General features: G+C 40.0%; 1 protein-coding gene across 1 annotated transcript in view; it reads left to right on the forward strand.

The window, feature by feature from the left end:
- sh3bp2 (SH3-domain binding protein 2) overlaps positions 1-25,585 on the forward strand; it is a 68,324-nt gene that overhangs the window by 22,031 nt on the left and 20,708 nt on the right. Inside the window, 2 exon segments of the mRNA XM_061981071.2 lie at positions 22,053-22,192; positions 22,345-22,447. Of these exon segments, the coding sequence (XP_061837055.2) occupies positions 22,053-22,192; positions 22,345-22,447 (243 nt within the window).

A 25,585-nucleotide genomic window follows, 5' to 3' on the forward strand; every position in this document is an offset into this window, starting at 1 on the left:
TATAAACAACTTTAACACTGTTACAAATATGCGCCACACAACATAAACACAACAGAACAAATACCCAGAACCCCTTGCAGCACTAACTCTTCCGGGAGGCTACAATATACACCACTCGGTACCCTCCACCTCAACCCCGCCCACCTCAACCTACTCATGCTCTCTCAGGGAGAGCATGTCCCAAATTCCAAGCTGCTGTTTTGAGGCATGTTAAAAAAAATAATGCACTTTGTGACTTCAATAATAAATATGGCAGTGCCATGTTGGCATTTTTTTCCATAACTTGAGTTGATTTGTTTTGGAAAACCTTGTTACATTGTTTAATGCATCCAGCGGGGCATCACAACAAAATGAGGCATAATAATGTGTTAATTCCATGACTGTATATATCGGTATCGGTTGATATCGGAATCGGTAATTAAGAGTTGGACAATATCGAAATATCGGCAAAAAGGCCATTAGCGGACATCTCTAAATATAGCTAATATAGACACTTACATCATGTGTTGCCTTCATTATCACACTTATATATAAGGCTTTTATTTTTTTGAGGCGCCAGACAGATTTTTTATTTATTTTTTGGTCCAATAGGGCTCTTTCAACATTTTGAGTTGCCGACCCCTGTTCAAGGGTGAAAAAAATACTATCTTAAGCAGCACAAATAAGAAAAGAAGGGCACTTAACAACTGAATTATTTTAAAGTACTGAAAAGTACTTTATTGATTTCCACTTTATTTATATGTTTATATCCACTTTCCTCAATAGTCACTTGCACAATTGTATAAGACTTCTACATGCTTGCCTGAGTGCAGCCTATATCTTTTTTATATTTGTGCACATTGCCTATAATCCGTTGCGGCCTAACACAGAAACTGCTTTTACTGCAAAGGGAAATTCACACCAGACCGTTGGGGAAGTTCACAGTTTGGTGACCACGAATGAACAAATGAGACGTTCTTTCATTTTGGTTTGTGAATGCACCCAAATACCAATGTTGGTTAAATTGTTTTTGTTCAGTTCATTGAGCAGGTTTTAGTTGCTTATGTCTTTAGAAGAGTCAGTGATACAGTTTAAGTTACTAAAAGACTGGTTTAGGTCAGAAATATATTTACTTATCTGACCACTCCACTCGAATGTTGTTGCCAGGGTAACTTCTTTGTCTGGCTGTTGTCAAATGTGACATTTACAGGAAGTGTGGTCTCTTGTTTCAACAGTCTATCAGAGGCAGGGGGATGTGAAATTGTGCGTGCCTTCCTTTCTTCTTCTCTTCGGCTCCACCTCATTGTCTGCCAATTTATTTCTGTCTTCTACCTAGCAACACAGTGAGTTGCAGAGGATGTTTTCTCATAAGGAAATGCTATGTGGCGTGACACTTGTGCACACCTGCAAAACAGCTCTTAAGCCTTCTAAACACAATGGTGCATTGAAGGCATCGGATTTTGACATTGCTAGAATTTCTAAGTATCATTCACACACACACACGCACACATACGCACACAAACAATAATATTCTATTAAAATACAAAACCCAAAACCAGTGAAGTTGGCACATTGTGTAAATCATAAATAAAAACAGAATACGATGATTTACAAATACTTTTCAACTTATATTCAATTGAATAGACTGCAAAGACAAGATATTTAATGTTCGAACTGAGAAACATATTTTTTTTTGTGCAAATAATCATTACCTTAGAATTTAATGGCAGCAACACATTGCAAAAAAGTTGGCACATGGGCATTGTTACATGGCCTTTCCTCCACTCAGTAAACGTTTGGGAACTGAGAAGACCAATTTTCGAAGCTTTTCAGGTGGAATTCGTTCCCATTCTTGCTTTTTGTACAGCTTAAGTTGTTCAACATTGAGGGGTCTCCGTTGTGGTATTTAAGACTTCATATTGCACCACACATTTTCAATGGGAGACAGGTCTGTTCTACAGGCAGGCCAGTCTAGTACCCTCGCTATTTTATTATGAAGCTAAGCTGTTGTAACACGCGGCTTGGCATTGTCTTGCTGAAATAAGCAGGGGCGTCCATGATAACGTTGCTTGGATGGCAACATATGTTGCTCCAAAACCTGTATATACCTTTCAGCATTAATGGTGCCTTCACAGATGTGTAAGTTACCCATGTCTTGGGCACTAATACACCCCCATACCATCACAGATGCTGGCTTTTGAACTTTGCGCCTAGAACAATCCGGATGGTTCTTTTCCTCTTTGGTCCGGAGGACACGACGTCCACAGTTTCCAAAAACAATTTGACATGTGGACTCGTCAGACCACAGAACATTTTCCCATTTTGCATCAGTTCATCTTAGATTAGCTCGGGCCTAGGGAAGCCGACGGCGTTTCTGGGTGTTGTTGATAAATGGCTTTCGTTTTGCATAGTACAGTTGTAACTTGCACTTACAGATGTAGCGACGAACTGTGATTACTGACAGTGGGTTTTCTAAAGTGTTCCTGAGCCCATGTGGTGATATCTAGTCCACACCCACAGAAAATAATATTTGCCATACTGATAATATTCCCACATAATACACATTACCCATATGCTGAAATGAAATACATGTGAAAATATTAAGTTTAACCTGACATGAGCAGCTGGTTTATTTTTCCATCAAGAGGAAATGTTGGGGGTTACGGTTCAGTTGATGTTTCATTCACCATTTCCTGTTGGAGGAGGATGTGACCAAATGTGACACCTGGAAGTTTGTATGCTAACAGAATTTGTATTTTAATTTGGCCTCTCACTTCTCCATGTGAATGATATTCAATTCGTCATGCAGTGATAATTGTCAATGATCAGGGGAATCGGACCTTTGAGACTTCCGGATCGTCATTGCATAATATATTCGTCAGGGGACTCCAGATTTGATCAAATTTCTTTAGCTAACTTAAAAAAATGTAAATAAAAACTTTGCCCAACACTTGCTTAATCAATGTTTTAATCTTTATTCTTGTATTCATTTTAGAATGAGACACGAGTCTGCTGTTAGATGGCAGCGATGCTCAATCTAATCAACAGGCTCCCTGTTCTACCCAGTAGAAGTAGTAAGTACATAGGAACACATGAACGTAGAGAACATGGAGAAGCTTGTGACAAGAATAAAAACAAAAAAGGAGCTGTTGTCAGCAGCATTCATTAAGAATGTCACGCACAGTGCGTTGTACTGATAAATAAATACATATTATCAAGTTGTCAACGGTACTTCAATTCTGTCTGAAATGAAATGATTAAAATACCTCAGGTTGAGGGCTTTTGTCAGCATTTTTAGGTGAGATTAAAGAACACACTATAGATTAATAACTAGAGATGTCTGATAATATCGGGCTGCCGATATTATCGGCCGATAAATGCTTTAAAATGTAATACCGGAAATTATCGGTATCGGTTCGGAAATTATCGGTATCGGTTTCAAAAAGTAAAATGTATGACTTTTTAAAACGCCTATGTACAGAATGGTACACGGACGTAGGGAGAAGTACAGAGCACCAACAAACGTTAAAGGCATTGTCTTTGCGTGCCGGCCCAATCACATAATACCTACGGCTTTTCACACACACAAGTGAATGCATTGCATCCTTGGTCAACAGCCATACAGGTCACACTGAGGGTGGCCGTATAAACAACTTTAACACTGTTACAAATATGCGCCACACTGTGAACCCACACCAAACAAGAATGACAAACACATTTCGGGAGAACATCCGCACCGTAACACAACATAAACACAACAGAACAAATACCCAGAACCCCTTGCAGCACTAACTCTTCCGGGATGCTACAATATACACCCCCCGCTACCCCAAAACCCCGCCCACCCCAACCCCGCCTACCTCAACCTCCTCATGCTCTCTCGGGGAGAGCATGTCCCAAATTCCAAGCTGCTGTTTTGAGGCATGTTAAAAAAAATTATGCACTTTGTGACTTCAATAATAAATATGGCAGTGCCATGTTGGCATTTTTTTTCCATAACTTGAGTTGATTTATTTTGGAAAACCTTGTTACATTGTTTAATGCATCCAGCGGGGCATCACAACAAAATTAGGCATGATAATGTGTTAATTCCACGACTGTATATATCGGTATCGGTTGATATTGGAATCGGTAATTAAGAGTTGGACAATGTCGGAATATCGGATATCGGCAAAAAAGCCATTATCGGACATCCCTAACCGCAAGTATAAGTTGTTTAACAATTCAGCTAATGGGAGTACTCTTGCAGCCATAAAGCCCTCTAAAAAACATCCAAAAACGGCAAACAATAATCCATTCACACCCCGTGACCTAAATATTAACCAAGTATTGACAGTATTATATGAGTTAGAATGCATAAAAAAAGAAAAAAAACATGTGTTCTTGTCTTACACAGGGATTGTGAATGATAGGCACAATTCCGAAAAAAGTGCAGTTCCCCTTTAAGGGCGTGTAACAGTTTTGTGCAAAATAAAGACTTCAAATGCATGAGAGAGCATGAGGAGGTTGAGGTGGGTAGGGTTGAGGTGGGGGTGTGGGGGGGGTATATTGTAGCGTCCCGGAAGAGTTAGTGCTGCAAGGGGTTCTGGGTATTTGTTCTGTTGTGTTTATGTTGTGTTACGGTGCGGATGTTCTCCCGAAATGTGTTTGTCATTCTTGTTTGGTGTGGGTTCACAGTGTGGCGCATATTTGTAACAGTGTTAAAGTTGTTTATACGGCCACCCTCAGTGTGACCACTTGTGTGTGTGAACAACCGTAGATATTATGTGATTGGGCCGGCATGCAAAGGCACTGCCTTTAAGGTTTGTTTGCGCTCTGTACTTCTCCTTACGTCTGTGTACCACTACGTACATCGGCGTTTTAAAAAGTCATGAATTTTACTTTTTGAAACCCATATCGATAATTTCCGAACCAACACCGATAATTTCTGATATTACATTTTAAAGCATTTATCGGCCGATAATATCGGCAGCCCGATATTATCAGACATCCCTAGTAATTAATCTATAGTGTCTTCTTTAATCTCACCTAGCGGACATCTCCATATATGGTAACGTTTAACCCAAAGATCTTTGCGCAAGTCCGCCATTGTAGTCCAAAATTTTATTCAAGAAGTTCAATACTTTTTTTTGTTGTGGGACAGATTGGCTCGTACATGCACATGATTCCTCCACTGTTGCTATTTTTCTAATTTATACCTGTCAGTAGACTCATGTGGAAGCGTGAAAAATTAAATAAGACCGCCCACAAAACGGCGCATCCTGAAGAGACGGTCGGAAAGCGGTTTGAAGATGGTCTGTAAAACATAATCTAAAATATTTTGACCAGGGAACAACCATTCCATGTTATGTAGACCACAATGAAGTGTTTATCATTGTAGAAAAAAATCATAATATAACCCTTTAAGTATGACCGCAGTTGAAATATTAGTTGATATTTAATAATATTGTATTCTCTTTGCTGACGATACAAGTCTGTACTGTTCTGGGCAAGACCTTGGCCAACTCTTAGAGACTGTAGAGAGCGAACTCTACATACTAAAGCAATGGTTTGATGCCAATAAACTGTCAATCAACCTAAATAAAACAAAATATATAATTTTTGGAAATAGGAAAAATAACATACAGTGTCATATAAGAATTGATGATATGGAGATAGAAAGGGTGTATTCAACAACATTTTTGGGAATCTATATAGATGATGAATTAAATTGGAAACTGTACATAAATATACTTAAGACAAAGATGGCAAAAAATATTGCTATGTTACATAAAATCAAAAACTCCGTAAATCAAAAGGCTCTTAATATGTTATATAATTCTTTCGTACTCCCTTATCTTAATTATTGTGTTGAAATCTGGGGTAACAATTACAAAACAAACATCAACTCTATATTCTTACTTCAAAAGAAAGCGATTAGAATTTTAAATTATGCAGATTATCATGACCATACCAATGCTCTGTTTATTAAATTAAAAACATTAAAACTGCACGATCTTGTTGACCTCAACACTGCTATTGTGACGTACAAAGCTCATAACCACATGCTGCCTCGGTGTCTACAGGAGAGGTTCAAACCCAGAGATAATCCCTATGACCTCAGAGGTTCAGCTGTCTTCCAGAAAGCTAAGATAAGAACAAGCTTAAAAAGTAAATGTGTTTCTGTCAGGGGGGTTCAACTGTGGAACAGCTTGGATGATTCCTTAAAATGTTCCAGGTCCATTCACACATTTAAAAAACACTTTAAGACCAATGTCTTGGAAAAATATATCACTCTTGAATCAACACAGTAGTTAATACTATGATCAATGTTAATTAAAATACTAAATGTGGGATATAAATAATAATGGAAGTATAATTGTTTGTATATAGTATATAAATTGGTACAAAGGTTTAACACGCGTATAAGGATATTTCACATGCCTTTACTGTGTATATAATTGAACAGTGTTCATATTGTGTATAATGTGTATTTATAATATGTTGTACAAAAGACATTTCATAATTTTCGGAAGTTCATCTTGTACTTGACATTGTTTATAGGGTTAGGCGCTATAAGTGTTCAACTTCAGCCTAAACCCTTTCGGTCTGCAACATTTTCATTTTCATTCTATGAATGTACAACTGTTTGTTTATTTTGTTGACCATTGACCGAAGAATAATAAACTAAAAAAAGTTGAAGATGGTGGTGGCGATCACACTTCATATCTACACATTTTTGGTGCGTCGTCACGCAGCATCTCCACCCTGATGATTGATTGCTTTTTCATCTTTTTATCAGTGTTCCGGCTCATCCTCCGTTAGGTCCGATGCCGGTCATTCCTGAGGGTTGACTCACTCTTGGCACTTTTAGCCAGAAAGGCCTGAACAAGTTCCCATCAAAATATGACTCACAGTCCAGCTATGCTCTCTTGGCATTTCAATTGAGGCTCTGATGCAGCTCGATTTGTATCCACTGATTGTTTTCTAATAGTTTGAGGCTCGATTGCCTACCTCGTGTATTTTTTTACAAAACAAATCTCTGGAATGTGTACCCCACGCCTTGAGGCATGGAGTGGGGTTATCTCTATAACAGGGGTGCTCACACTTTTTCTGCAGACGAGCTACTTTTCAATTGATCAAGTCGTGGGGATCTACCTCATTCATATATATAATTTATATTTACTTATTTATGAAATATATGTTTTTGTTAACAAGTTAAAGATGTTTAATGATAATACAAGCATGATTAACACATACAGTTAATATTGTTAATAAGTTAAAGGTGTTTAAAGATAATACAAGCATGTTTAACACACATAGTTAATATTGTTAACAAGTTAAAGGTGTTTAATGATAATACAAGCGTGTTTAACACATATAGTTAATATTGTTAATAAGTTAAAGGTGTTTAAAGATAATACAAGCATGTTTAACACATATAGTTAATATTGTTAATAAGTTAAAAGTGTTTAAAGATAATACAAGCATGTTTAACACATATAAATTCCTTTCTTTCATGAAGACAAGAATATAAGTTGGTGTATTACCTGATTCTGATGACTTGCATTGATTGGAATCAGACAGTGGTGCTGATAACGTCCGCATTTTCGAATGGAGGAGAAAAAAAGTCCTCCTTTCTGTCCAATACCACATGAAAGTGGTTGGTTTTTGGCATCTTATTTATCCAGCTTCCGTACTCCTTTGTATACACTTTACAAGAAATACATTGTCGGCAAACTCCGTAGCTTGCTAGCTAGTGCACGCCAGCTTTCTGAGACTCTTATTTTGTTAGCGCAAGCAGGATGAAGCAGAGCTTTTATTGTGCAACTGTGCAGTCGGTCTTTGGAGTTTTGACGACAGGTACGGTGCCAGAGTCTGTTGAAATAAAGTGTTTCTCGCCTTACTATCGGCGTCATCTCAGAAGACCCTCGGGTGCCGTGAATGTCAATCAAGTGACGAAAGTGACGTCATAGTGAAGATTTATGATCGCTCATTTTTAGGACTATTTTTTTAATGCCTGGCTGGTGATCGACTGACACACCCTCCACGATCGACCGGTAGCTCGCGATCGACGTAATGAGCACCCCTGCTCTATAAAGTAAACATGCTTTACATTAAGGTGGAACCGCCATCTCCACGAAAACATCTGGGGATTTATTCATTTCGGGAATGTAAAAAAATTAGGATGCCATTAAAATTTTTTCGAATGACTGTGAATGACATTTGTCACCTATAAGGTGTGCTCAAAATGCTTTGGCAAACATACTACCATACACGTAACATGGGAAGCTCTGGTGCTTTGTTAGTAAAAGTCCTCCTTTTTTTTTGTTTTGAAAGTCTGTATGCCGCTTTGTGGTATTGTTTTGCAACTCCCAGCCACCGAAGCAGTGCCTCGTTGCAGAAAGACAGCAGAAATACATTATTAACACAGTTTAATGAAACAAATATTAATATCTATTTTATGGTATAATTAGGGCTGTCAAAATAACAAGTTTGCACCTTCTCTCTCTCGTATTACCACCCGCACCACTCCGGTAGCATCACAGCTAATGTTACCATGTCGCTACCTCTCTGCTCCGCGGGAGCGTGTGACGTTGCACACGTGACGTGTGTAAGAAGGTGCGCTTGTTTTAAGTCTCTGTAAGAAGGAGAGACACGGAAGAGGGAGAAACACATGCAGTTTAAAGGGGAACATTATCACAATTTCAGAAGGGTTAAAACCATTAAAAATCAGTTCCCAGTGGCTTATTTTATTTTTCAAAGTTTTTTTCAAAATGTTACCCATCACGCAATATCCCTAAAAACAGCTTCAAAGTTTTTTACCGACAAAAGCTATGCTACGACAGAGATGGCAAGAATGTGTGGATATCCTGCGACACTCAAAGCAGATGCTGACATCAACTCCAAAACTGGACAGATCAGCTTTCAGGAAAAGAGAGCGGATGAGGGTATGTCTACAGAATATATTAATTGATGAAAACTTTATTCATTACTCGCGGTTTTACGTAAATTATTATACATAAACTGTGTTTACCAATAATTTAGCTTAAAAACATTTATTTTTTTCAATCATTCGAGTACATTCGGGTAGTCTTGTGTAATGCAGTATTTTGTGTCTATTTAGGTATGGTTAACCTGAGTGCTGAAATCGTGGAAAAATATATGTTCTTAGCGCGCCTGAAATGGGCTGTCTGCACTCTCAAAGTGCATGTTGTTGCCAAATGTATTTCATATGCTGTAAACCTAGTTCATAGTTGTTAGTTTCCTTTAATGCCAAACAAACACATACCAATCGTTGGTTAGAAGGCGATCGCCGAATTAGTCCTCGCTTTCTCCCGTGTCGCTGGCTGTCGTGTCGTTTTCGTCGGTTTCGCTTGCATACGGTTCAAACCGATATGGCTCAATAGCTTCAGTTTCTTCTTCAATTTCGTTTTCGCTACCTGCGTCCACACTACAACCATACGTTTCAATACATGTGTAATCTGTTGAATTGCTTAAGCCGCTGAAATCCGAGTCTGAATCCGAGCTAATGTCGCTATAGCTTGCTGTTCTATGCGCCATGTTTGTTTGTATTGGCATCACTGTGTGACGTCACAGGAAAATGGACGGGTGTATATAATGATGGTTAAAATCAGGCACTTTGAAGCTTTTTTTAGGGATATTGCGTGATGGGTAACATTTTTTTAAAAACTTCGAAAAATAAAATAAGGCACTGGGAACTGATTTTTAATGGTTTTAACCCTTCTGAAATTGTGATAATGTTCCCCTTTAATCCTCAGTGCCATGCAATGTTTTGCTATTGTCAGTCATGTTTTGTGTGTGTGTGTGTGTGTGTGTGTGTGTGTGTGTGTGTGTGTGTGTGTGTGTGTGTGTGTGTGTGTGTGTGTGTGTGTGTGTGTGTGTGTGTGTATTGAAGTGTTCGCATGCACAAATCCAAGCACATTTCTTAGTTACATACACAGGCGGAAATACATTTAAAGGAAGAAAATAAAGCCGAGCCAGAATGCCGGTGGAGGGGGGGCCGTTTGCATTTGGTATGACCTTTCTCGACCCCCGTAGGTATCTGCCATTTTTGGTTTGATGACTCCACAGACAGACAGTTTTAATGTTTACATGCTTTTCATTAAAAGTGCTAAACTTCATATAAAGTCTGCCGTTCTTAAATCCAATGTTTCTTTTTTTCTAGTATTGATCAAATCAAAATATTGCCTTTTAAATCGATTTTGGATCAAAGGCCAACTTGCCGATATACAAACCCACAAACCAGTGAAGTTGGTACGTTGTGTAAATCGTAAATAAAAACAGAATATAATGATTTGCAAATCCTGTTCAACTTATATTCAATTGAATAGACTGCAAAGACAATATACTCAACGTTCGAACTGGTCAACTTTGTTATTTTTTTGCAAATATTAGCTCATTTGGAATTTGATGCCTGCAACATGTTTCAAAAAAGCTGGCACAAGTGGCAAAAAAGACTGAGAAAGTCATCAAACACTTATTTGGAACATCCCACAGGTGAACAGGCTAATTGGGAACATATGGGTGCCATGATTGGGTATAAAATCAGATACAGTCCGTAATATCATCAAAAGGTTCGGGGAATCTGTAGGGATTAACTGCACGTGAACGGCAAGCCCTTGACCTTCGATCCCTAAGGCGATACTGCATCTAAAACCGCCATCAGTGTGTAAAGGATATCACCACGTTGGCTTAGGAACACTTCAGAAAACCACTGTCAGTAACTACAGTTCGTCGCTGCATCTGTAAGTGCAAGTTAAAACTCGACTATGCAAAGCGAAAGCCATTTATCAACAACACCCAGAAATGCCGCCGGCTTCGCTGGGCCCGAGCTCATCTAAGATGGACTGATACAAAGTGGAAAAGTGTTCTGTGGTCTGACGAGTCCACATTTCAAATTTTGGGGGGGAAATTGTGGACCAAAGAAGAAGAGAAACATCCGGACTGTTATTGGCGCAAAGTTCAAAAGCCAGCATCTGTGATAGTATGGGGGTGTATTAGTGCCCATGGCATGGGTAACTTACACATCTGTGAAGGCACCATTAATGCTGAAAGGTAAATACAGGTTTTGGAGCAACATATGTGCCATCCAAGCAACTTCTTTTTCATGGACGCCCCTGCTTATTTCAACAAGACAATGCCAAGCCACTTTCTGCACGTGTTTCAACAGCGTGGCTTCGTAGTAAATGAGTGCGGGTACTAGACTGGCCTGCCTGTAGTCCAGACCTGTGTCCCATCGAAAATGTGTGGCGCATTATGAAGCCTAAAATACCACAGCGGAGACCCCCGGACTGTTGAACAACTTAAGCTGTACATCAAGCAAGAATGGGAAATAATTCCAACTGAAAAGCTTCAAAAATGTGTCTCGTTCCCAAACGTTCACTGAGTGTTGTTAAAAGGAAAGGCCATGTAACACAGTGGTAAAAATGCCCATGTGCCAACTTTTTTGCAATGTGTTGCTGCCATTAAATTCTATGTTAATGATTATTTGCAACAAAAAAAAGGTTTCTCAGTTCGAACATTAAATATATTGTAGTTGCAGTCTATTCAATTGAATATAAGTTGAAAAGGATTTGCAAATCATTGTATTCTGTTTTTATTTACGATTTACACAACGTGCCAACTTCACTGGTTTTGGGTTTTGTAATTAATGTGAGCGTGTTTGTAACCATGAAACGTCATAACTTGTAGCTTGTACTTACGATCAAGATACAACCAGTGCAAAATGTGAATTTTACCTTCATGTTCAGGAGTATATTTTTGTATTTTAGACGGACACAAAACCATTTATTTTCTAATGCAATGCTATCAAGTTATCATGTAAGAATTCAGTTGGATTGCAACATTCCAAGATGTAAAACATGTCAGTTCTGTACTTTATCAGTGAAAGAAAGTCGATGCCTTCATTCTTTAGACTGCACACACATCCCCCCTCCTTCCTCTGGGGTCGCTTGATGCTGCTGATATACTGGAAATTGGTCACAAGCTCATTTCAGGATGAAGGGCTTCACTCAGGATGTTTATTTTGACACAAACACACCCACTTTAACGTGGCGACTCTGAGTTATCCATAGGTTTTTATTTTTATTTTATTCAGTTTAAAAGTGTGCTAATGTGAAGACACTAACTTGAGTGGGCAGGTGTTTATGTGTGGGGGGAGAAAAGCGTGCCAGTCAGAGAGGAATAGATTACATCAGCGGAGCGTAAGAAAACCTCAGAGAGGCAAAAGGAAGAAAGGAGACTGGTTGTGGTTTTTGTGATGGACCCCCTGCCAGCATCGGTGTCTACTGTGAGTCTTCTGAGCGACGTCGTCCGAAGCGTAAAAAGAAAGCTTGACAAGAGGTAGGCTGCACGTGGACGGGGTCACACACCGGGGCGTCACTAGGTTTGAAGAACAGGGAGGGCTTAGTTTCCTTGAAAAAATTTTTGCACTTGTAAGATCTTTTTGCTCACAACTTTTTGGCTCTGTATTAGGATTACAAAACAAACACTGAATATATCTAAATGGTTGAAAGTGGAAGTAATCTTTAGTAAGCATGAGATGGCCGAAACTAGGGTTGTACGGTATACTAATGAATCATATTTGGTACTTTACCGCCTCTGAAAAGTACCGGTCCGCCACCCCCCCTGCACCCCTGTCGTCGTCACGTCGTGTCATTGCTGGTTTACGAGCAGACGAGCATGTTCGGCAGCGCACAATCACAGAGTACTTACCGTATTTTTTGGAGTATAAGTCGCTCCGGAGTATAATTCGCACCGGCCGAAAATGCACAATAAAGAAGGAAAAAAACATATATAAGTCGCACTGGAGTATAAGGCGCATTTTTGGGGGAAATTTATTTGATAAAACCCAACACCAAGAATAGACATTTGAAAGGCAATTTAAAATAAATAAAGAATAGTGAACAACAGGCTGAATAAGTGTACGTTATTTGACACATAAATAACCAATTGAGAACGTGCCTGGTATGTTAACGTAACATATTATGGTAAGAGTCATTCAAATAACTATAACATATAGAACATGCTATACGTTTACCAAACAATCTGTCACTCCTAATCGCTAAATCCCATGAAATCTTATACGTCTAGTCTCTTACGTGAATGAGCTAAATAATATTATTTGATATTTTACGCTAATGTATTAATACATTTTATGGACAGAATTTCTAGGCGTTGAGGGGATCTGGTTTGGTGGCTGCAGGATTAGGTCTCTGCTTTTTGCAGATGATGTGGTCCTGATGGCTTCATCTGGCCAGGATCTTCAGCTCTCACTGGATCGGTTCGCAGCTGAGTGTGAAGCGACTGGGATGAGAATCAGCACCTCCAAGTCCGAGTCCATGGTTCTCGCCCGGAAAAGGGTGGAGTGCCATCTCCGGGTTGGGGAGGAGATCTTGCCCCAAGTGGAGGAGTTCAAGTACCTAGGAGTCTTGTTCACGAGTGAGGGAAGAGTGGATGGTGAGATTGACAGGCGGATCGGTGCGGCGTCTTCAGTAATGCGGACGCTGTATCGATCCGTTGTGGTGAAGAAGGAGCTGAGCCGGAAGGCAAAGCTCTCACCTATGGTCATGAGCTTTGGGTTATGACCGAAAGGACAAGATCACGGGTACAAGCGGCCGAAATGAGTTTCCTCCGCCGGGTGGCGGGGCTCTCCCTTAGAGATAGGGTGAGAAGCTCTGCCATCCGGGGGGAGCTCAAAGTAAAACCGCTGCTCCTCCACATCGAGAGGAGCCAGATGAGGTGGTTCGGGCATCTGGTCAGGATGCCACCCGAACCCCTCCCTAGGGAGGTGTTTAGGGCACGTCCGACCGGTAGGAGGCCACGGGGAAGACCCAGGACACGTTGGGAAGACTATGTCTCCCGGCTGGCCTGGGAACGCCTCGGGGTCCCACAGGAAGAGCTGGACGAAGTGGCTGGGGAGAGGGAAGTCTGGGCTTCCCTGCTTAGGCTGCTGCCCCCGCGACCCGACCTCGGATAAGCGGAAGAAGATGGATGGATGGATGGATGGATGGATGGATTAATAATTTCACACATAAGTCGCTCCTGAGTATAAGTCGCACCCCCGGCCAAACTATGAAAAAAACTGCGACTTATAGTCCGAAAAATACGGTACAAGCAGACAATGTAGACAGAAAAGGGAGAACGGACACATTTTGGCTTAAAAACTGACGATAAAGATGAAGTTATAACACTGAAACTTCTACTTCTAAACTACTATTACTTCTAAATCACTAATCCTCGCCTCCACGGCGACAAATAAAGTACGTTTCTTACAAGTATCCTCCCTGCAGGACGAGGAATAGCTAAACATGCTTCACTACACACCGTAGTTCACCGGCGTCAAAATGTAAACAAACGCAATGGGTGGATCTACACCTGACATCCACTGTAATGATACCAAGTACAATAGCGTATCTAGTCGATACTACTACGATTATGATATTTTTTGGCATCACAACATCTTCTTTCGTTGTTTTTTTATGTATATTATGTTTATAAACGCAGGAAATATGTCCCTGGACACATGGAGACTTTGAATATGACCATTGTATGATCCTGTAAAGACTTGGTATCGGATTGATACCCAAATTTGTGGTATCATCCAAAACTAATGTAAAGCATCCAAACAACAGAATAATAAATGATTATTACATTTTAACAGAAGTGTCGATAGAACATGTTAAAAGAGAAAGTAAGCAGAAATTAACAGTAAATGAACAAGTAGATTAATAATTCATTTTCTACCACTTGTCCTTAATAATTTTGGCAAAATAATAGAATGGAAAATGACAATATGTCACTGCATATGTCAACAGACTATATTAGTGTCATGAGCTGTGGTCTGGATTATTTTTTTGTTAGATTTTGGACTCTTTTAGTTCCTGTTTGCGCTCCCTTGTTTCTTTAGTTACCATGGCGACTTATTAGTTTCTCCTGCTTCTGGTGTTCGGGACACGCACCTGCTCTAATCAAGAACACCATTATTTAAGCCTGTCTTTGCCAGTCAGTGGTCCTGGCCTTATTGCTTAGTTCATGCTGCTCGTTCCATGTCTGATTCCACAGTTATGCCATAGTTTGGTTAGTTGTTTTCATGTCTATAGTTTCATGTTTTATGTCCTAAGTTTTTTGCCTTAGCTTCCGCGTGCGATAGGCACGCTTGCCTTCGGGTTGTTTTCTGTTTTTTTGTACTTCGTTGAGTGTTAGTTTAATAATTAAATATGTTCCTACCTTCACCCCTTGTCCGGAATAGTCCGATTGCTTCCCGGGACAACAAACCTCGCAGTAAGCTGCGACCCTCCCCCATCATGACAATTAGGAGCCTTTGTTTGCTTACTTACTAATAAAAGACAAGTTGTCTTGTATGTTCACTATTTTATTTAAGCACTAAATAGCAATAAGAAACATATTTTTAATGTACCGTAAGATTTTTTGTTAAAGGGGAACATTATCACCAGACCTATGTAAGCGTCAATATATACCTTGATGTTGCAGAAAAAAGACCATATATTTTTTTAACCGATTTTCGAACTCTAAATGGGTGAATTTTGGCAAATTAAACGCCTTTCTATTATTCGCTCTCGGAGCGATGACGTCACAACGTGATGTCACATCGGGAAGCAATCCGCCATTTTCTCAAACACATTACAAACACAGAGTCAAATCAGCTTTGTTATTTTCCGTTTTTTCGACTGTTTTCCGTACCTTGGAGACATCATGCCTCGTCGGTGTGTTGTCGGAGGGTGTAACAACACGAACAGGGACGGATTCAAGTTGCACCAGTGGCCCAAAGATGCGAAAGTGGCAAGCAATTGGACGTTTGTTCCGCACACTTTACCGACGAAAGCTATGCTACGACAGAGATGGCAAGAATGTGTGGATATCCTGCGACACTCAAAGCAGATGCATTTCCAACTGGACTGGACAGATCAGCTTTCAGGAAAAGAGAGCGGATGAGGGTATGTCTACAGAATACCGTATATTAATTGATGAAAACTGGGCTGTCTGCACTCTCAAAGTGCATGTTGTTGCCAAATGTATTTCATATGCTGTAAACCTAGTTCATAGTTGTTAGTTTCCTTTAATGCCAAACAAACACATACCAATCGTTGGTTAGAAGGCGATCGCCAAATTCGTCCTGGCTTTCTCCCGTGTCGCTGGCTGTCGTGTCGTTTTCGTCGGTTTCGCTTGCATACGGTTCAAACCGATATGGCTCAATAGCTTCAGTTTCTTCTTCAATTTTGTTTTCGCTACCTGCCTCCACACTACAACCATCCATTTCAATACATGCGTAATCTGTTGAATCGCTTAAGCCGCTGAAATCCGAGTCTGAATCCGAGCTAATGTCGCCATACCTTGCTGTTCTAACCGCCATGTTTGTTTGTGTTGGCATCACTGTGTGACGTCACAGGAAAATGGACGGGTGTGTATATAACGATGGTTAAAATCAGGCACTTTGAAGCTTTTTTTAGGGATATTGCGTGATGAGTAAAATTTTGAAAAAAACTTCGAAAAATAAAATAAGCCCCTGGGAACTGATTTTTAATGGTTTTAACCCTTCTGAAATTGTGATAATGTTCCCCTTTAAAATAAAGCTCATAATGCAATTTTTTGTGGTCCCCTTTATTTAAAAAATTACCGAAAAGTATCCAAATAATTTTGGTACCGGTACCAAAATATTGGTATAGGGACAACACTAGCCCAAACACAATAGGACAGTGTTGTTGCATGGAAAATCTAGCAGTCAACTTGTCAACAGGGAAACGTTGCACAGATGATTGCAGTGTAAACGAACTTGCACAGCACCACAGAGTTGACCTGAAAAACAGAGGCGGTTCTGGTGAAAAGCAACTTTCTTGCCTGGAAAACGTAGGCTGGATGTCCCCTAAAATAGGCCTATTGTCACCAATGGCCACACCTGCAAATGTGGTGCAAAGGAATGCGTGAGATCATTCTTTCAGCGCTCATATAGAGCTAAGAAGGATGAAACAGCTGACACTTGATGTTTGAGATGTGGTCACGATAGGAAGTGGGTTGAAACGTGTGAATAGTGTCTTTCAGCGGATGCAGTCTGACCTTTGTAATTTTTTGATGACACCTGGCTTTACTTGAAATAGTGCATGTCTGCATCGGTGCTTGGAGAGTTTATAATGTATAATGTATATTTTCTGCTGGATCTACTCTCTATTTTATGCTGCCCTTTTTTTGCTGCAGCTGTTACATATACTGTAATATTGTACATGGTGATTGGGATTTGTTATATATTGTATATATTATATAAAAATATAATATATCAGTATATATTTTATGTTGTATATATAATATGTAAATATTACATATGTTATATTTATATTGGGGCAGCACGGTGGCAGAGGGGTTAGTGCGTCTGCCTCACAATACGAAGGTCCTGAGTAGTCTGGAGTTCAATCCCAGGCTCGGGATCTTTCTGTGTGGAGTTTGCATGTTGTCCCCGTGACTGCGTGGGTTCCCTCCGGGTACTCCGGCTTCCTCCCACCTCCAAAGACATGCACCTGGGGATAAGTTGATTGGCAACACTAAATTGGCCCTAGTGTGTGAATATGAGTGTGAATGTTGTCTGTCTATCAGTGTTGGCCCTGCGATGAGGTGGAAACTTGTCCAGGGTGTACCCCACCTTCCGCCCGATTGTAGCTGAGATAGGCTCCAGCGACCCCGAAGGGAATAAGCGGTAGAAAATGGATGGATGGATGGATGGATGGATATTTATATTGCTACTATGGTACATTTTTAGTCTACTTAATACCTGCATTATCCTTTCCATCCTTACGCTTTCCATCCTTTGAAACTGAGCTACTGTGTGGAACAATTTCCCTTGTGGATCATTACATTTTGTCTAAGTCTAAGAAGGAGTGAAATAGTTTAATTGCATGTTGTCGGTAAAATTAACTAGAATTTACTTTTTAAGGGGGTCTGAAAGCCCAACTGCACTTTCTGGGGAATTTTGCTCAAATCTGGTGAATAAAGAGGAAACACAGAAACTATTGCTAGCGACGTACAGCGCATATTGTACAGTGACGTTACCATATAAAAACGTACAATAATACATTGTTTATGGCTGATTTACTGCAAACAAAAACTAATCAGAAGTGCTAATAAAGGATATTATAGAAGCAGACATCATTGTTCACATCCAGAGCAGCCATCTTTGGAACAAACTCGGGGGTGGTGAGAATGCTTTTTTGATTGATTGATTGATTGAAACTTTTATTAGTAGATTGCACAGTTCAGTACATATTCCGTACAATTGACCACTAAATGGTAACACCCGAATAAGTTTTTCAACTCGTTTAAGTCGGGGTCCACGTAATCAATTCATGGACTTTCCGAGCCGGATTGCCGACCTCAAGGGGCGTTCAATTGAAATTGAAATTTCGACTTCCCAGTACAAATGGAACGCACCATCAGTCTGTCACTGCACGCCTTCATCCAAGATGCGAGCTTTTGTGTGGAGTAAGCAATAAATAAATGTAGGCATTCCCTGTCGTTCTTGTGATTTTCCCATCGACTTCAATACTTTTGTTTTTATGCGCTTCTGAGGCTGGAATGAGTCCAGCACCCCTAGAAGGTGAAACATCGAAGTTTGAATGCAGTGTACACCACACGACACTAAATAAAATGGTCAAAGAAACTTACAGAAAACTATCAAATCTATTATGATCGCTTTGATTGAAGCCACGTGGAAACATCCATTCATATGAGGATAAAAGGACCATAATGCCAATCTGTATCCGTATTTTTCGGAGTATAAGTCGCACCGGAGTATAAGTCGCACCTGCCGAAAATGCATAATAAAGAAGGAAAAAAAACACATATAAGTCGCACTGGAGCCCGGCCAAACTATGAAAAAAACTGCGACTTATAGTCCGAAAAATACAGTAACTAGGGGTGTAACGGTACGTGTGTTTGTATTGAACCGTTTCGGTACGAGGGTTTCGGTTCGGTGCGGAGGTGTACCGAACAAATTTCCACACGGACATATTAAGTAGCGTACTGCACGTTGTGTAAACAATACTCAAAATGCCGGACATTTGAGGCATTTAAGAAACTCCGCCCGGACAGCTCCGCCAAAGAGGACATGTCCGGTGAAAAGAGGACGTATGGTCAGTCTATCCTAGCCCAGTCGCTGCTAGCATGCTAGCAAAAGAGGACATGTCCGGGCTAGGATAGACTGACCATACGTCCTCTTTTCACCGGACATGTCCTCTTTTGCGGTGCTGTCCGGGCGGAGTTTCCTATATGCCTCAAATGTCCGGCATTTTGAGTTAGGGTTGCGTGTATTAACAATGTACGTTCAGGGTTAAGAAGGGGTTAAAAACAAAACAAATTGTGCGCGCAGCAGCATTTGTGAGGGAGGGGCAGAGACAGAGAGAGCGAGAGAGTTATGATAAACGCGCATGCGTCGCCAGGCTTTGCTTTTTATCGATAGATTTATCAGATTACATTTTTTTATTATCTATAGCAAGGGTGTCAAAAGTGTGCCCCGGAAGCCATTTGCGGCCCACAGCTAATGTTTTAAAGGCCCACGGCACATTCTAAAAATACTATTAAAATAAACAAAAACATAACAAAAGTGAAATAAAAAAAAGCTTAAAGGTTAAATGTAATTTAGAAAAAGTTGCAATGTTGACTAATAAAACGAAGCTGTTTTTTTTTTCTTTCAAACTGTCATTGCTCAAAACATAATATTGAATTAAAATCAATGTTATTATGAATTGTTGACCTATCCAAGGTGCCGATTACTTCACATCAAATATTCCACTAAGAAAAATATTTTTGGTGGAAGATTCTGCAACTTTGGTAAATAAATAACCAAAAAATGTATATTTTGTTGTTTTCTTACTGTACCAAAAATGAACCGAACCGTGACCTCTAAACCGAGGTACGTACCGAACCAAAATTTTTGTGTACTGTTACACTCCTAGTATTAACTATCAAAATAGACATTGTTGTCTCGTGAGTGCGGTAGGGGATCGCATGTATATCGGCCATGTTTGAAAATCCTGGTACTAATGGACAGATTGTTATCTACATCTAGCCAGGAAGAAGAAGCTGTTGTAGCGTGCATACACACACTACATCACCATAGCCTGAATTGAAACAGCCTTTTCACATTTAAAGTGTAACCTTTTTAATGGATTTCAAAGACATTCTTTATCATGCGTAACTTTAAGAGCGTAAAAAACACTTGTTCAATTCAATTGAAAATTCAAAAAACCTTATTTGTCCGCTGGGGGGCAATTTGTTTTCAGTACAACCGGTCGAAACAGAACAGGAAAACTGATGAGTCAGCACCAACCAGCGCTCTGCTAAGCGCAAACGGGAGAATAGAGCCTAAAGTGAAGACCACTTGAATAGTCCATCACTATTTTGGCAATATTCACTTAAAGGGGAACATTATCACCAGACCTATGTAAGCGTCAATATATACCTTGATGTTGCAGAAAAAAGACCATATATTTTTTAACCAATTTCCGAACTCTAAATGGGGGAATTTTGGCGAATTAAACGCCTTTCTAATATTCGCTCTCGGAGCGATGACGTCACAACGTGGCGTCACATCGGGAAGCAATCCGCCATTTTCTCAAACACCGAGTCAAATCAGCTCTGTTATTTTCCGTTTTTTCGACTGTTTTCCGTACCTTGGAGACATCATGCCTCGTCGGTGTGTTGTCGGAGGGTGTAACAACACGAACAGGGACGGATTCAAGTTGCACCAGTGGCCCAAAGATGCGAAAGTGGCAAGAAATTGGACGTTTGTTCCACACACTTTACTGACAAAAGCTATGCTACGACAGAGATGGCAAGAATGTGTGGATATCCTGCGACACTCAAAGCAGATGCATTTCCAACGATAAAGTCAAAGAAATCTGCCGCCAGACCCCCATTGAATCTGCCGGAGTGTGTGAGCAATTCAGGGACAAAGGACCTCGGTAGTACGGCAAGCAATGGCGGCAGTTTGTTCCCGCAGACGAGCGAGCTAAACCCCCTATCGACCCTAGCTTCCCTGGCCTGCTGACATCAATTCCAAAACTGGACAGATCAGCTTTCAGGAAAAGAGCGCGGATGAGGGTATGTCTACAGAATATATTAATTGATGAAAATTGGGCTGTCTGCACTCTCAAAGTGCATGTTGTTGCCAAATGTATTTCATATGCTGTAAACCTAGTTCATAGTTGTTAGTTTCCTTTAATGCCAAACAAACACATACCAATCGTTGGTTAGAAGGCGATCGGCGAATTCGTCCTCGCTTTCTCGCGTGTCGCTGGCTGTCGTGTCGTTTTCGTCGGTTTCGCTTGCATACGGTTCAAACCGATATGGCTCAATAGCTTCAGTTTCTTCTTCAATTTCGTTTTCGCTACCTGCGTCCACACTACAACCATCCGTTTCAATACATGCGTAATCTGTTGAATCGCTTAAGCCGCTGAAATCCGAGTCTGAATCTGAGCTAATGTCGCTATAGCTTGCTGTTCTTTCCGCCATGTTTGTTTGTGTTGGCTTCACTATGTGACGTCACAGGAAAATGGACGGGTGGTTAAAATCAGGCACTTTGAAGCTTTTTTTAGGGATATTGCGTGATGGGTAAAATTTTGAAAAAAACTTCGAAAAATATAATAAGCCACTGGGAACTGATTTTTAATGGTTTTAACAATTCTGAAATTGTGATAATGTTCCCCTTTAATCGACTATGGGGGAAATTAACTGTCAATTATTATTTTAAGATATTTTCAATAGGCGTATCTGTTGAATGTTCTGATCTCCTGTTTCGCTGCCAGTGTCATAATGAGCAGAATGGTATTCATTATTTTATCTTATTGTTATTGTTGTATTACATTGTTGTATTCTAGATTTGATGTTTGTTTGTGAGATCCTGCAAAAACTGCATTATTATCTAAATTCGTGCTACACTCAAACTTGGCTGTGCAGTTAAAGGAATTTATTGTCACGTTTTTCTCTATATGTGCATTCTCTTCTCCGGTGTTTTATGTCTGTGGCTGACATTCTCCATCCTATTGGTCTTGTCCTCTTTCCCACAGAACCATGTCATCTCTTCAAATGAGTTGGCCGGTGCCGATGCGAGCCATTGGAGCGCAGAATCTCCTCACTATGCCTGGAGGAGTTGCCATTGCAGGGTACCTCCACAAGAAGGGAGCCAGCCAGTTTAGCCTTTTGAGATGTGAGTAAATGATGACACACTCACGAGACACCCTATTACATACAGTTAGATAAGCGAATGAATTCCAATGCATTCATTTTTAATATGTCTTAGTGGGGTTCAATGCAATTCTGCACAACTTCTAACCACGTTCTATTGTTGCTTATTCGCAGGGCCACTGAGGTACATTATCATCCACAAAGGTTGTGTGTACTATTTCAGGAGTAGTACTTCTCCTGCACCACAGGGGGCGTTTTCTCTGAATGGGTACAACAGGTATGTAGCAGAGTCCTCTCGTTCGTGCGCAGACGTGGGGATAGAAAACGTTTTTTTATTAACAAAAATTGTCACATTATAGTATTGTATTTTTCGGACTTTAAGGCGTACTTAAAATCCTTTTCATTTTCTCAACAATCGACAGTGCGCCTTATTGTATAGCATGGGTTGTGCTTACTGACCTCGAAGCAATTTTATTTGGTACATGGTGTAATGATAAGTGTGACTAGTAGATGGCAGTCATACGGAAGAGATACATGTAGACTGCACTATGATGGCAGTAAACAACACCAAAACTTTAAAGGTTCCATTGAGAATATAGAACGTGAACGCTTGATGGATTGTTGGTGCATTAAACATACGAGTATTATTATGGTGTGTATTTAAGGACAGCAAAATGGCACCCATTAGCAGACAAATTACTTGGCGTTTTGTTTCGCAATATTATCGAAAACCAACTTTTCTTACCTTCTGGTACCTGCTGATGTGTATTTGGAATCGGCATAAGTCCTGAAAATGTGTGCGCGTCCGCCATTGTAGTCCATGCCGACATCGTAGGCATAAGCTTCTTCTTTTTCTCTACCTTCTTAAGTGGCATTCATCTTCCGCTGTTGCCATTTCTAATATAAAGTAGCGTAAAGTTCTTACTTATATCTGTCAGTAGCATACTTGCCAGCCTTGAGACCTCCGATTTTGGGAGGTGGGGGGTGGGGGGGGCGTGGTCGGGGTGGTGCGGGGGCGTGGTTGTGGGCGTGGCTAAGAGGGGAGGAGTATATTTACAGCTAGAATTCACCAAGTCAAGTATTTCATATTTATATACATATACATATATATATATATATATATATATATGAAATACTTGACTTTCAGTGAATTCTAGCTATACATATATTTATTTTATTATATATATATATATACATATATATATATATATATATATATATATATATATATATATATATATATATATATATATATACATAAATAAAAGAAATACTTGAATTTCAGTGTTCATTTATTTACACATATACACACACATAACACTCGTCTACTCATTGTTGAGTTAAGGGTTGAATTGTCCATCCTTGTTCTATTCTCTGTCACTATTTTTCTAACCATACTGAACACCCTTTCGCAGGTACCCAGAAAGGTTTCGAGTACCACCAAAAAAACTTAATCTCTGAAGACAGTATAACAATCTGTGTTAAAGGTGTACAAATACTGTTTGTATAATAAGCATGTTATTGTTTACAAATGAGGGTTAAGAGTTCAGTACTAAAAAAAAAAAGAATGTGGCTTAAGTACAGTTTTTTAATTGAGCTGCTGCATTTTTTGGTTGGGTTGTTTATTTATTTTGAATAACTTCTACATTTCTAAAAGGGGAGGAATGTAATAGAGTGATCTATGTTTGTCTGTTGCCATCTCCTGGTGAATGTTGGCTATAGCGTACTGGGGTTACTTTTTGGTTGGCCAACGATTTAAGTGGTGTTGCGCACCTGACGTCAAGTGTGTGAGTCTGTTCTGAAGTCTACAGTAAAGAGACGTACTTCATCACCTCGCCTGGTTATTGCCTCCAACTAAATATAGTACAACAACATTGCTGTTTACGGCAGACGAACTGCTTTACGGTAGAATAAAACATGACTGCTGTTGTTGTGTGTTGTTACAGCGCTGGAGGACGTTAATGAAACTGCCTAACAATAAACCCACATAAGAAACCAAGAACTCGCCCTCGATCATTCTACAGTTATAACGTGTTTGGACAGGCACGCTGTTTATATTGCGGGAAAGCGGACATGAATACAGGCTGTTGACACGTCACTCAGGTCCGCATGGAGCTGGAGGGGGCGTGGCTTCCAGCTCCGCCTGAATTTCGGGAGATTTGTCCCGGGAGGTTTTCGGGAGAGGCGCTGAATTTCGGGAGTCTCTCGGAAAATCAGGGAGGGTTGGCAAGTATGGTCAGTAGACTAGCTATCAAAGCGCTAAAAACTGTAGTAGGTTTACATTATTCACCCACGGAACTTTAATTATTCACGGGACACATTTCCGGCGTTGATGTTGCACTAGTGAGCCACGGATGAGGAGATGCTGCTCCGTTATAGATTTAAGTAAAGTCTGAATGTCATTAAAACAATTAGCTCCATCTTTTGACACTTCTTCCACTCCCGTCCTTGCACGCTACAACAAAGATGACGGGGAGAAGACGCTGTCGAAGGTGAGCCACCTAAATAAGACGGCGCATCCCGGAGAGACGCTCAGAAAGCGACTTGAAAATGGTCTGTAAAACATAATCTACGCAACATTTTGACCAAAAAAACACCATCACATGTTATGTAGACCACAAGATAGTGTTTTAAATTTAGAAAAAAATCATAATATGACCTTTTTAATGCGCTTTATTACCCAGTGCACCTTTTTGTATGAAAAAAGACCTGAATAGACCCGCTCATCGGCAGTGCGCCTTATAATCCGGTGCGCCCTATGGTCCGAAAAATACGGTAGCTTTAAACAACAACGTAATTAGTATTTACTGTTATTATAACCTGAGAATATCTATGGAACTATTTTTCCTTTTGCATCGAAACGCTTAAAATGATGCACGTTCCTCTTTTGCGATCCAGTGTGCGTATACACCATCCCGCGTAAATGAGGAAAAAATGCTTAAGTCTGGAATAAGGCGGGCTCATTAATGAGGAGAACTTTGTAGTGACATCCTTTTTTCCTGGTTGCATGAAAAACAGGGAACATTACGTTTTGGCAACTCTTGTGAATGTCGTAAAAAATTATCTGTAGATGAAACTTTGTTTGGTCTGTTATTATAGACACCCTGAGGTCATTTGTAATGTCAAGAATTCTGTTTAGTGCAAATGTTTGTGAAGCCGTGATGCATCAGAGGGGTTTAATAGACAGCTGTTTATGTATGTATGTATAAGTTTGATATTAACTGTCAAAAAAGTCAATTGACAGCTCATCGAGAGAATGCCAAGAGTGTGCAAAGCAGTAATCAGAGCAAAGGGTGGCTATTTTGAAGACACTAGAATATAAAACATGTTTTCAGTAATTTCACCTTTTTTTGTTAAGTACATAACTCCACATGTGTTCATTCATAGTTTTGATGCCTTCCGTGACAATCTACAA

This window comes from Nerophis lumbriciformis, linkage group LG20, assembly GCF_033978685.3.
Source record: "Nerophis lumbriciformis linkage group LG20, RoL_Nlum_v2.1, whole genome shotgun sequence".
Taxonomy (NCBI): domain Eukaryota; kingdom Metazoa; phylum Chordata; class Actinopteri; order Syngnathiformes; family Syngnathidae; genus Nerophis; species Nerophis lumbriciformis.